Source organism: Ranitomeya variabilis, chromosome 2 (genome assembly GCF_051348905.1).
Source record: "Ranitomeya variabilis isolate aRanVar5 chromosome 2, aRanVar5.hap1, whole genome shotgun sequence".
Taxonomy (NCBI): Eukaryota; Metazoa; Chordata; class Amphibia; order Anura; family Dendrobatidae; genus Ranitomeya; species Ranitomeya variabilis.
Window position 1 is genome coordinate 171,742,868 of NC_135233.1, and position 13,778 is coordinate 171,756,645.

A 13,778-nucleotide genomic window follows, 5' to 3' on the forward strand; every position below is an offset into this window, starting at 1 on the left:
CTCCCTCTCCCACACCACCTCCTCATCTCACCCCCTGTCTGTCAGTGTTAACCAAGGCTCAGTTCTAGGACCCCTACTCTTCTCCCTCTACACATTCGGCCTGGGACAGCTCATAGAATCCCATGGTTTACGATGTCATCTCTACGCTGATGACACGCAGATCTACCTATCTGGACCTGACCTCACTTCCTTACTGACCAAAATCCCACAATGTTTGTCTGCTATTTCATCTTTCTTTTCTGCTCGCTTTCTAAAACTGAACATGGACAAAACAGAATTCATCATCTTTCCCCCACCTCACTCTACCCCTCCACCAGACCTATCAATCAATGTCAATGGCTGCTAACTTTCCCCAGTCCTGCACGCTCGGTGCCTCGGGGAGATCCTTGACTCTGCCCTTTCTTTCAAGCCACAAATCCAAGCCCTTGCCTCCTCCTGCCGATTCCAATTCAAAAACATTTCCTGGATCCGTGTATTCCTTGACCATAAAACCACGAAAACACTAGTGCATGCCCTTATCTTCTCCCGCCTCGACTACTGCAACCTCCTACACTCTGGCCTCCCCTATAGCACTCTGGCACCACTCCAATCCATCCTAAATTCTGCTGCCCGACTAATCCACCTGTCTGCCTATTATTCCCCAGCCTCTCTTCTCTGCCAGGCCCTTCATCCAACTTCATCTAATATATATATTAGCTGTTTCCAGCCAGCTAACGCTCGGCACGCTCATTGCTATCTAATTAACGCTGCTGGTGATTATGCAATTAAATGTACGTTTACCTTGGCTGAAGTGGTTGAATTACATAGAAAGGAAGTGCTGCGTGTGGTAATGTGGGGGGAGGAGCCTCGTGTGGTAATGTGTGGGGACGGAGCCTCGTGTAGTTATGTGGGGGGAGGAGCTTCGTGTGGTAATGTGTGGGACGCAGCCTCGTGTGGTAATGTGTGGGGACGGAGCCTCGTGTGGTAATGTAGGGGGACAGAGCCTCGTGTGGTAATGTGTGGGGCCGGAGCCTCGTGTGGTAATGTGGGGGGATGGAGCCTCGTGTGGTAATGTGGGGGGACGGAGCCTCGTGTGGTAATGTGTGGGGCAGAGCCTCATGTGGTAATGTGTGGGGCGGTGCCCAATGCGGTAATGTGTGGGGGACAGAGCCTCGTATGTTAATGTGTGTGGACGGAGCATCGTGTGGTAATGTGGGGGGACGGAGCCTCGTGTGGTAATGTGGGGGGACAGAGCCTCATTTGGTAATGTGTGGGGACGGAGCCTCGTGTGGTAATGTGGGGGGACAGAGCCTCATTTGGTAATGTGTGGGGACGGAGCCTCGTGTGGTAATGTGTGGGGACGGAGCCTCGTGTGGTAATGTGTCATGAACTGGTGATTTAGGAGCGACATTCGACTAGCTCTGAGCAGGTGGTAACTATACTGACCGCAGTTCCTGATCTTAACACAACACTAGCAGTAGCCGTGGGATGTTCCTGTCACTCCCTGGACACCTCGTCACAGCCGGAGAACTAGCTACCCCTAAAGGTAGAAACAGGAAAGCTATCTTGCCTCAGAGAAAATCCCCAAAGGATAGACAGCCCCCCACAAATAATGACTGTGAGTGGAGAAGGAAATGACATATGTAGAATGAAACAAGATTTAGCAAAGGAGGCCACTACTAGCTAGATAGATAGTACAGGACAGAACACTGTGCGGTCAGTAATAAAAACTAGAAAAAGTCCACCGCAGAGAAATGCAAAAATCTCCACACCTGACTAAAGGTGTGGAGGGCAAAATCTGCCCAGAGCTTCCAGCTTAGCTGAATAGATCCATACTGATAAGCTGGACAAATGAGCAAAACATAGAATGAGCTAAACAATAAAGTCCACAACAAGAGGACTGCAAAAGGACAAGCAAGGACTTATCTTTGCTGAACAGGTCAGAGTGTCAGGGAAATCCAAAAGAGCCGTGACTCCAAGCAGGAACAATTGACAACTGGCATTAATTGAGGGATGAGGCCAGACTAAAATAGCCGAGCCAGAAAGACGATCAGTGGAAGCAGCTGCTGATGCTAAATCCAAGAAGCAGCCATACCACTCAAAACCACCGGAGGGAGCCCAAGAGCAGAACTCACAAAAGTGCTACTTACAACCACCGGAGGGAGCCCAAGAGCGGAATTCACAACAGTAATGTGTGGGGACGGAGCCTCGTGTGGTAATCTGTGGGGACAGAGCCTCGTGTGGTAATGTGGGGGGGGATTATGTGGTAATGTGGCGGGGGGGCGGGATTATGTGTGGTAATGTGGTGGGGGGCAGGATTATCTGTGGTAATGTGGTGGGGGTGGGATTATCTGTGGTAATGTGGTGGGGTGGGATTATGTGTGGTGATGTGGTGGAGGGGTGGGATTGTGTGGTAATGTGGTGGGAGGGTGGGATTATGTGTGGTGATGTGGGGGCGGGATTATGTGTGGTAATGTGTGGGGGCAGGATTATGTGTGGTAATGTGGTGGGAGGGTGGGATTATGTGTAGTAATGTGGTGGGGGGGCGGGATTATGTGTGGTGATGTGGTGGGGGGTGGGATTATGTGTGGTAATGTGGTGGGAGGGCGGAATTATGTGTGGTAATGTGGTGGGAGGGCGGGATTATGTGTGGTAATGTGGTGGGAGGGCGGAATTATGTGTGGTAATGTGGTGGGGGGCGGGATTATGTGTGGTGATGTGGGGGTGGGATTTTGTGTGGTAATGGGGTGGGGGGCGGGATTATGTGTAGTGCTGTGTTGGGGGGTCGGGATTATGCATGATGATGTGTTGGGGGCGGGATTATGTGTGGTGATGTGGTGGGGGGCAGGATTATGTGTGGTGATGTGGTGGGCGGGCGGGATTATGTGTGGGGATGTGTTGGGGGGCGGGATTATGCGTGGTGATTGGTGACGGGATTATGTGTGGTGATCTGGTGGGGGGGCGGAATTATGTGTGGTGATGTGGTGGGCCAGCGGGATTATGTGTGGTGATGTGGTGGGGGTTGGGATTGTGTGTGGTGATGTGGTATGGATTGTGTGTGGTAATGTGGTGGGGCGGGATTGTGTGTGGTAATGTGTGGGGGCAGGATTATGTGTGGTAATGTGGTGGGAGGGTGGGATTATGTGTAGTAATGTGGTGGGGGGGCGGGATTATGTGTGGTGATGTGGTGGGGGGTGGGATTATGTGTGGTAATGTGGTGGGAGGGCGGAATTATGTGTGGTAATGTGGTGGGAGGGCGGGATTATGTGTGGTAATGTGGTGGGAGGGCGGAATTATGTGTGGTAATGTGGTGGGGGGGCGGGATTATGTGTGGTGATGTGGGGGGGGCAGGATTATGTGTGGTAATGTGGTGGGGGGCGGGATTATCTGTGGTAATGTGGGGGGCAGGATTATCTGTGGTAATGTAGTGGGGGTGGGATTATGTGTGGTGATGTGGTGGGGGGCGGGATTATGTGTGGTGATGTGGGGGTGGGATTTTGTGTGGTAATGGGGTGGGGGGCGGGATTATGTGTAGTGCTGTGTTGGGGGGTCGGGATTATGCATGGTGATGTGTTGGGGGCGGGATTATGTGTGGTGATGTGGTGGGGGGCAGGATTATGTGTGGTGATGTGGTGGGCGGGCGGGATTATGTGTGGGGATGTGTTGGGCGGGATTATGCGTGGTGATTGGTGACGGGATTATGTGTGGTGATCTGGTGGGGGGGCGGGATTATGTGTGGTGATGTGGTGGGCCAGCGGGATTATGTGTGGTGATGTGGTGGGGGTTGGGATTGTGTGTGGTGATGTGGTATGGATTGTGTGTGGTAATGTGGTGGGGCGGGATTGTGTGTGGTAATGGGGTGGGGGCGGGATTATGTGTGGTGATGTGGTGGGGGTGGAGCTACTGTGCAGGGGGCGGGATTAGCAAGTGTGATGTGGTGGGGGGCGGTTATTATGTGTGGTGATGTGGTGGGGGGGCGGGATTATGTGTGGTAATGGGGTGGGGGGCGGGATTATCTGTGGTGATGTGGTGGGCGGGCGGGATTATGTGTGGTAATGTGGTGGGGGGCGGGATTGTGTGTGGTAATGTGGTGGGGTGGCGGGATTGTGTGTGGTAATGTGGTTGGGGCGGGATTGTGTGTGGTAATGGGGTGGGGGGCGGGTGTTATGACCCCAATGGCAGAGGGTCGCAGAAATAAATACCAAATCTGCAAACACAAAAAACCAGCTCATAGGGCAGTGGTAACTGGGCTAACCGTATATCTAATCCTAGCACCACAAATAGCAGCAGCCGGGGAACGTGCCTACGTTGGTTCTAGACGTCTCGCGCCAGCCGGAGAACTAACTAACCCTAGAAGGGAAAAGATAGACCTTTCTTGCCTCCAGAGAAAAGACCCCAAAAGTTGGATACAAGCCCCCCACAAATAATAATGGTGAGGTAAGGAGAAAAGACAAACGTAAGAATGAACTAGATATTTAGCAAAGAGAGGCCCACTGACTAATAGCAGAATATAGTAAGATGACTTATACGGTCAGCAAAAACCCTATCAAAATTTCCACTCTGGATATTCAAGAACCCCCGAACCGTCTAACGGCCCGGGGGGAGAATACCAGCCCCCTAGAGCTTCCAGCAAAATCAGGAATCACATTTAGTACAAGCTGGACCGAAAATAAGAGCAATACAGATAACCAAAAAACAAGGAAGCAGGACTTAGCTTAATTTTGCAAGAACAGGACCAGCAGACAGGAGCAAACAGAAAGGATCTGATTACAACGATGCCAGGCACTGGACTGAGAATCCAGGAAGCTTATATAGCAACACCCCTGGACTAACGACCCAGGTGGGTGCCAAACTGAGGAAAGACAATCCCAGAGTCATATCACCAGTGACCACAAGAGGGAGCCAAAAAAGTCTAATTCACAGCAGGCGGGATTGTGTGTGGTGATGGGGTGGGGGGCGGGATTCTGTGTGGTGATGAGGTGGGGGGTGGAGCTACTGTGTAGGGGGCGGGATTAGCGAGTAATCACGATGCCTCTTATATATATAGATGTAATAAAAGCCGGCAATTCATATGCACGTACAGTATAATCACAGAATGACAGGTTAGAGTAGAATAGATAGAATAGATATATACATACAGAATACATATATATATATATGAGGCATCGTGATTACTCGCTAATCCCGCCCCCTGCACAGTAGCTCCGCCCCCACACATCACCACACACAATCCAGCCCCCCACCCCATCACCACACACAATCCCGCCCCCACCACATCACCACACACAATCCCGCCCCCCCACCCCATCACCACACACAATCCCGCCCCCCCACCCATCACCACACACAATCCCACCCCCCCACCCCATCCCCACACACAATCCCGCCCCCCCACCCCATCACCACACACAATCCCGCCCCCCCACCCCATCACCACACACAAAAACATCACCACACACAATCCGGCCCCCCCACCCCATCACCACACACAATCCCGCCCCCCCCACCCCATCACCACACACAATACCGCCCCCCCACCCCATCACCACACACAATCCCGCCCCCCACTACATCACCACACACAATCCCGCCCCCCCACCACATCACCACACACAATCCCGCCCCCCCACCACATTACCACATACAATCCTGCCCCCCACCACATTACCACACATAATCCTGCCCCCCCACAACATTACCACACATAATCCCGCCCCCCCAACACATTACCACACATAATCCCGCCCCCACCACATTACCACACATAATCCCGCCCCACCACATTACCACACATAATCCCGCCCCACCACATTACCACACATAATACCACCCCCCACCACATTACCACACACAATCGCTCCCCCCCAGCACATTACCACACACAATCCTGCCCCCCACCACATTACCACACATAATCCCGCCCCCCCACCACATTACCACACGAGGCTCCATCCCCACACATTACCACACGAGGCTCCGTCCCCACACATTACCACACGAGGCTCAGTCCCCACACATTACCACACGAGGCTCCGTCCCCACACATTACCACACGAGGCTCCGTCCCTCCACATTACCACACGAGGCTCCTTCCCCACACATTACCACACGAGGCTCCTTCCCCACACATTACCACACGAGGCTCCGTCCCCACACATTACCACACGAGGCTCCGTCCTCACACATTACCACACGAGGCCCCGTCCTCACACATTACCACACGAGGCTCCGTCCTCACACATTACCACACGAGGCTCCGTCCCCACACATTACCACACGAGGCTCCGTCCCCACACATTAACACACGAGGTTCCGTCCCTCCACATTACCACACGAGGCTCCGTCCCTCCACATTACCACACGAGGCTCCGTCCCCACATGAGGCTCCATCTCTCCACATTACCACACATAATCCCGCCCCCCCACATTACCACACGAGGCTCCGTCCTCACACATTACCACATGAGGCTCCGTCCCCACACATTACCACACGAGGCTCTGTCCCCACACATTACCACACAAATCCAGTTTGCTTTTGATTTTACACTGTGAATAAAATGTATTGGTATTATTCTGATTTTAATTATTATTGTTATTAACTTCATTTTAAGTTAATTTACCACCTGCGTAAGCGCTATTGAATGTTGTCATTATTTACTTTAGTTTAATCACTAGCAGCGTTAATTAGATATCAATGAGCATGCCGAGCGTTAGCTGGCTGTAAACAGCTAGTAGATATATAGCGGTAGCAAGAAAAGGTGAATCTCTAAGATGCGACAATTCTGGCACTTGGTCTCGCTCTTCCCACTTGCCATGTAGCGGTGGCAAGTAGGGTGATAGTTGTTGGATTGATATCACCTTTGTATTGTCATGTGACATCAATCCCAGAAGTTAGTAAAGGAGAGTTGTCAATAAGACGCCCCCATTACTAACCCCATAGTCACATTGTAGCAAAAACACAAGTCCTTTAATGAAAAATGATACAGACTTCTTTAATATTCTTAATTACTGAGGCTGAGGCTCTGTTGAACTCGGGTGACACAGTGCAGAAGTGAGTTCACCGGGAGAATTTCACTGCAGTGAACTCGCCTCTGCACCGTGCGACTTTCTCACCGTGCTAGCGGGGATCTCACCGAGGTCACTGCAGTTCATCACGGCTGGGAACGGAGCCTCAGTGACATCACCACTAGTCACTGAGGCTGTGCTCGCAGCAGTTCATTCACCAGTGGTTCTCAAACTGGACGATCTCATCTTGGCACCGTCCAGGTTGATAACTGTTTACCCTCCAGACATGGAAGACATAACGACGGACAGGTATGGCATGTTGTTGTATTTTTATTTTACTTTTGTTACAGGAGAACGAGGGCATCATTGGAATTAGGCGAGGTTGTAAGTATGGTTTAATTAAGAATATTAAAGGAGTCTGTGTAGTTCTTTCATTAAAGGACTTTTTTCTGGGTGTCTGTGTTTTCTTACAATGTGACTATCGGGTTAGTATTGGGGGCGGCTTATTGACGACTCTCCATTACTAACCTCTGGGATTGATGTCACCTGACAATACAAAGGTGACATCAACCCTACAACTATCACCCAACTTGCCACCGCTACATGGCAAGTGGGAAGAGCGACCCTACATCATTTTTTTTAGGGTCCCCCATTTTAATAGCCAGTAAAGGCCAATTATACAGCTGTGAGCTGATATTAATAGCCTGGGAAACTCCATGGGTATTACTCCCTTCCCAGGCTATAAACATCTGCCCCCTGCCGTTGGCTTGCCCTCTGCTGGTTACAAAAATTGCGCTGGAGCGCACGCCATTTTTTTTAGAAAAATAATCTTTTATTAATTAAATACATGTCCAGTAATTTGCACACACTATACTAATTATATTTGTTACTGACATCTATATATATATATATATATATATATATATATATATATATATATATATATATATATATATATATATATATATGTGTGTGTGTGTCACTGACATCTATCTATATATATTTATAATACATACACATATATATGTATATATATAGATATATATACTGTATATATATACAGATATATAAGTGTATATACCCATTCTATCTATTCTATTCTAATCTGTCAGTGTGAATTAATTGTACGCGCACATGAATTGCCAGCCTTTCAAAGGACACTAGTTCATGGTCTGAGTGCTGTGCAATTTTTTTTTTGCACCCATAGGCTTGCATTGGCGAGTCTTGGTGACAATTGCAGCATGCTGCGAAGTGATTTTGCACGTACAATACGCCGGAGAAAAAATAGGGTGATGTGATATAGATTATGCAGCAAAGAAGAAAAATGCAGATAGCACTCACCGGTCCTTAAAACTTCATCCTTTATTCAAACTTTAAAATGTCATGGCCAGAGGAACAGGTTGCTGGGATGTGCGAGCTGGTGTAAGACCCATAGATTAACGCTGGTCCGAGTGCTATGCGATGTTTACTCACATAGCACTTGTCCGTATTCTACGGTAGTGTGAAGCCGGCCTTATTGTATATATTTGTTATTCTTGTTCTGCGTATATTTAATTAACGTTAATGTTTGAATTAAAACATATGAGGAAAATCTGAGCACGTCAGCCATGCAGCATAGACAAGAAGACTATGTTCACATGCAGCATTTTTTGTTGCTTTCTTTTTTGCATCTAAAACCCGCTATATTGGAAGCAAAAATGCTGTGCCCAAGCCTCATATTTTGCTACAATTTCAAAATCTCTGCAGTTCTCAAATTCAGTCTGGAATGAAAAACAAGTCTGTACATGAGATTTCCGAAATGTTATTTGCATAGAAAAGTTGTGAAAACGCTGTGTATGAGCATGGCCTAAGCATTCTCATAGTAATACTCCTGCATACAGTTCATTGTTAGTTTTATGTGGACGAGAAGATGCAAGGAGGATATTTTATTTGTTTATTTTCTTTCTAATTTTTAGGTACCTTGACAGCTGTAGAAGGTTTTTTGTCTTTAAAGTCTGGACCAGAGGTTAGTTTAATTCTTGGTGAAATAAACATCAGTAGCCAGGGACGTAACTAAGGGTGCAGGGGTTGCAATCTCACCTGAGCCCTGGAGTCTAGGGGGTTGAAAAGTCCCTTTTGCCTATATAAAATGACCAATGCTATTAAAGACTTGCAATAATTTGGAGCCGCTTTGGAGCTTTTGCATTGTTGCCAATGAGCTGCAAGTCCCTCCTCTGTCAGTAGCATATTGTTATCAGTGAGTCAGTGCACCGTGGGATAGATTAAGAAATTAAAGTTTAGAACTTAAAATAGTGAAATGTGTCACTTGGTGACACCCCGTCCCGCCCATGCTTAGCCCATATTGCCATAGTTGGGTGGGACTGGTGTGAAATGGCAAGTCACAATATTTTTGCACAACTTATAAAGTTATTCACCTCATCACACTTATGTTGTTGTGTAGGGCACGTGTCTTAATGAAGGGACCTGGCAATCTGCTATTCATGAAGCTAAAGATCAGGCAAATCTGAAGAATTTCAGAAAGCAATTGGCCCTCAAGCCACTTCCAGTTATTGGGAAAAGGTTAAAAAGCAGGTAAGATTAATTTTGCTCAAATTTTCTTCTATTTACATAGTTACATAGGTTGAAAAAAGACCTAAGTTGAACTTGATGTGCCTGTCACCCCCAATGTGTGGACTGAGGAAATCATCCAGCCCTTTTTTAAAAGTGTTATAGGTTCTGCCATTACTACGTCTTGAGGTTGGTCATTCCAGTGTCTGACTGCTCTAACTGTAAAGTACCTTTTCCTTTAGCTGCCTTAATCGCCTTTTTTCCCACACTTAATGAGTGCCCCTGGTCCTTAGTATGGTTTTTGTAAGGAATAAGTCATGTTCCAATCCTTTCGTATTGACCACACATGTGTTTAACCCCTTAACGTCCAATAACGGACATAGTCCGTCATTGGACACCTCCCCCTGTTTTGGACTCCTCCCCCTCATCGCCTGAGCCCGCACCTTTTCCGGTACATGACAGCTGATCTGATCAGCTGACATGTGCCTGGAACAGCTGCTGGTGGAAATGTGATTCACCCGCAGCTGTTAACATGTTAAATGCCACTGTCAAACTCTGATAGCGGCATTTAACATTCATGTGTAGGAAGTACGTCATTGCCTCCTCCCATCGGCGATCGTGTCACATGACTGCGGGTCGCCAATGGATTGGCCCCTGTGGTTGTCATTGCTGAATCGCTATGAGCGCCGCCTGGTAGTTGGCACTCATAGCAACTGAGCTTATCTGCTATATAGAGCAGGGGTGCAGCCCTGCTCTATGTAGCTGAGGTGATCAGACAACTGCAGCTTCTAGTCTCCCATGGAGACTATTAACCCAAATGAAAAGTAAAAAAAATGTTTTTAACCCATTACTTGCCAAATTAGCAATTTTCATTTTTTTTTTTTTTTTTTATGACAGATTTTTAATGATTTGGGTCCTAATGAGTCAGAAACATAATTTGCAAAATGTTTTCAAGTACGGATTTTTTCAGAAAAGGGCAACCCAATATTCAATTAAAAATGACAATGACATGATTTTTCCTATTTTGAAAACATTCATTTAATAAACACTATACAAAAAATTGGATCTAATTATAAAAATTATAATATCTTAGTTGCTAGAAGCTAAAGATTAGGCGTCCCAAAAAAAGGACATTGGTAGATAATGGGATTAAAAATATTTAAAAAAATAAAAGTTCAAATCACCCCTTTTTCGCACCATTCAAAATAAAACAATAAAAAAATCAAACATACACATATTTGGTATCCCTGCTTTCAAAATCGCCCGATCTATCAATATATAAAAAGAGTTAATGCATTCGGTAAACGGCGTAGCGAGAAAAAAATCGAAACGTCAGAATTATGGTTTTTTGGTCGCTGCAGCATTGCAATAAAATGCAATAACGGGCGATCAAAAGATCAAATCTACACCAAAATGGTATCAATAAAAACATCGGCATGCAAAAATAAGCCCTCACCCACTCTCAGATCCCGAAAAATGGAGATGCTACTAGTGATGAGCTAATATACTCGTTACTCGAGATTTCCCGAGCACGCTCGGGTGTCCTCAGAGTATTTTTTAGTGCTCGGAGATTTAGTTTTCATCACCGCAGCTGAATGATTTACATCTGTTAGTCATCTTGATTACATGTGGGGATTCCCTAGCAACCAGGCAACCCCCACATGTACTTAGGCTGGCTAACAGATGTAAATCATTTTTTTCACCACTTAAATAAAAATAGAACCTAGACATGTTTGGTGTCTATGAACTCGTAATGTCCTGGAGAGTCATAATGACAGGTCAATTTTAGCATTTATAGATCAACTTGGCACACACGTGATGAAATGCAAGTGAGGTTTAATTAAGGAGAGTACATACAATAGACGTTTTTGGTCATAGACCTTCATCAATGTACTAAATAAAAGAAATGATAACAAAATAAATAAAGTATTTACAGTAGATTGTACAACTATTGGTCTAGTACAGGTTACAGTGGCTAGGAAAATAACAACATCAGGATTAACCATAAAAATATGGCAATGTATTGTAAGGTACATTATCATAAACGTCCTAATAATCATGCACTGGTGGTGTTTGACTCAATGTAGTGAGAAGGTGGCTATTTAATAGTGACCGTTAGGGTGAGATATGGATAGTTCAGAACGTGCATTGAATATTGGAAGAGGAAAACATACCCTCTCTCAGAGAGATAACTCGTAAGTGGATTTAAAGGTGTTAACCTGGAAAATATGCGTAAATATATCAGAATTATGGGTTGCCCTTAAAGTGTCAAGTATACTCTCAGTAAAAGGAGTCAGGATTGACATACCCCATTTGGTCGTCTGGTACAATTCAGTGCAGTATAAACGCCAAATGTGGCACTGTAGGAATGAAGGCAGGTCTGGTATAAGAATACTAGTAATGCGGACCGTTTCCTAAAAGTGCTCTGTGAGCCGAGAAGTGCCTCGCTTACCTACAAGTATGGTGTCTGGACGCGGTGTCCACCGCTCATCCTGAGTGTGGTAGGGCCTTGGGGAGAGTGGCGTTATAAGGGCGCGCTGTAATTGTGAGACGCGCTTCCGGAAGTGCTAGACCCGGAAGTGACCATGCGTTAGGGGTATGGCTATGGTGCGTTCCACTTGTGCTGGAGTGGGTGGGACAGTGCGTTCCACTTCGGGCATGCGCTGTGAATGATGCCACTTCTTTCAGTGCGTGTTCTGCTTATTATTATGCAGAGTGGTGGGAGGTTACTCCGACGGAGAAGTATGGTGACGGGTGATTGTCCAGGGTGACCGATATCTGTGGGACAATAGTGTGGGTCCCAGACAACGTTAATGAAGACGGTTCTGTAAAGAGAGATGAGTGTTAGAATCATATACAGAAGATGACATTATCATCATCTTTGGAAGGTCATGTAACAATCACAGTACAGTGTGGCAATTATAACAGCGATTAACAGGTTATCTCACCAGTTAGGATAGGAAGGACTGGATATCGTAATCTCTGTTTAAGCCCCTCGGGGCTAGAGTTTGTAGTTCATGTATCCAGTACGCCTCCCTCTTTTTCAGGAGGCTTATCCTGTCGCCCCCTCTGCGTAATGGTGTCACCTGCTCAATTACTTGAAATCTTAATTGGGCAATGGTATGGCCCTGGGTGATAAAATGGTAGGGAATAGGTAACAAAGTGTTCTTACATCTTATCGTGGATTTGTGTTTTGAAATCCTCTGTTTGATGGGTTGTGTTGTTTCTCCCACATAGTATAGTCCGCAAGGGCACTTGACTATGTAGATAACATATGCCGAATCACATGTGAAGAAACCTTTGATAGGGTATTCTTTTCCACTATGTGGATGGTAGAGGGTCGTGCCTCTTTGTATGCTGTTGCACTGTATGCACTGTAGGCATGGAAATGTACCTGTCTTTGGGTTGGTGAGGAAACGTCTAGATGTAGGTTGTGAGCTACCCATATCCGCCCTAACTAATTTGTCACGTATATTGCGCGGTCTACGGAAGCATGGAAGGAAGGGTTCATTGAATTCCTTAATCCCTGGGTGTGCTGCCCCAAGGATGTGCCAATGGCGTCGTATGGACTTGTGGAGTAGGTATGCCAGAGGGTGGTAATTATGAACGAAAGGGATACGTTGTTTTGTGTCTGTCCTCCGATTTCGGGAGGGATCCATTTTGGTAACATCAAGAATGTGGGGGGATAACCCCTCTCAAGAAATTTTGTCCGCATCTCATCTAATCGCTTTTCTTGAAGTTTGTCATCAGAGACTATTTTATGGACCTTTTGAAACTGTGATTTTGGAATTGAATCTTTCATTTTTGTGGGATGAAAACTGTCATAGTGGAGAAGGCTATTGCGATCTGTAGGTTTGATGAATAAATCCGTGGAGAGTTCACCTTGTTCGTTTTTAATGATTATGGTGTCTAGAAAGTTTACCCTACGCTGATCATAGGTCATTGTAAAATCCAGGCCTGGCCAGGATGTCTTGAGGAATACAAAGAAGGTTTCCAATGTTACCTGTGGGCCATTCCAGATGCAGAATACATCATCAATGTACCTTTTCCACACCATAGCGTGTGTGCGGAAAAGGTCATTGACGTAGATAGTGCTGTTTTCATAATCCGCCATGTATGAGTTTGCATACGGTGGCGCAGCGTTACTATACAAGAGTATACTTGACACTTTAAGGGCAACCCATAATTCTGATATATTTACGCATATTTTCCAGGTTAACACCTTTAAATCCACTTACGAGTTATCT

General features: G+C 46.4%; 1 protein-coding gene across 4 annotated transcripts in view; it reads left to right on the forward strand.

Moving 5' to 3' along the window:
- LOC143804772 (saccharopine dehydrogenase-like oxidoreductase) overlaps window positions 1–13,778 on the forward strand; it is a 193,010-nt gene that overhangs the window by 78,707 nt on the left and 100,525 nt on the right. For all 4 annotated transcript variants that reach the window (XM_077283172.1, XM_077283173.1, XM_077283175.1 and 1 more), the window contains exons 5-6: window positions 8,940–8,989; window positions 9,425–9,555. In XM_077283172.1, the coding sequence (XP_077139287.1) occupies window positions 8,940–8,989; window positions 9,425–9,555 (181 nt within the window). The remainder of the gene's footprint in view (window positions 1–8,939; window positions 8,990–9,424; window positions 9,556–13,778) is intronic.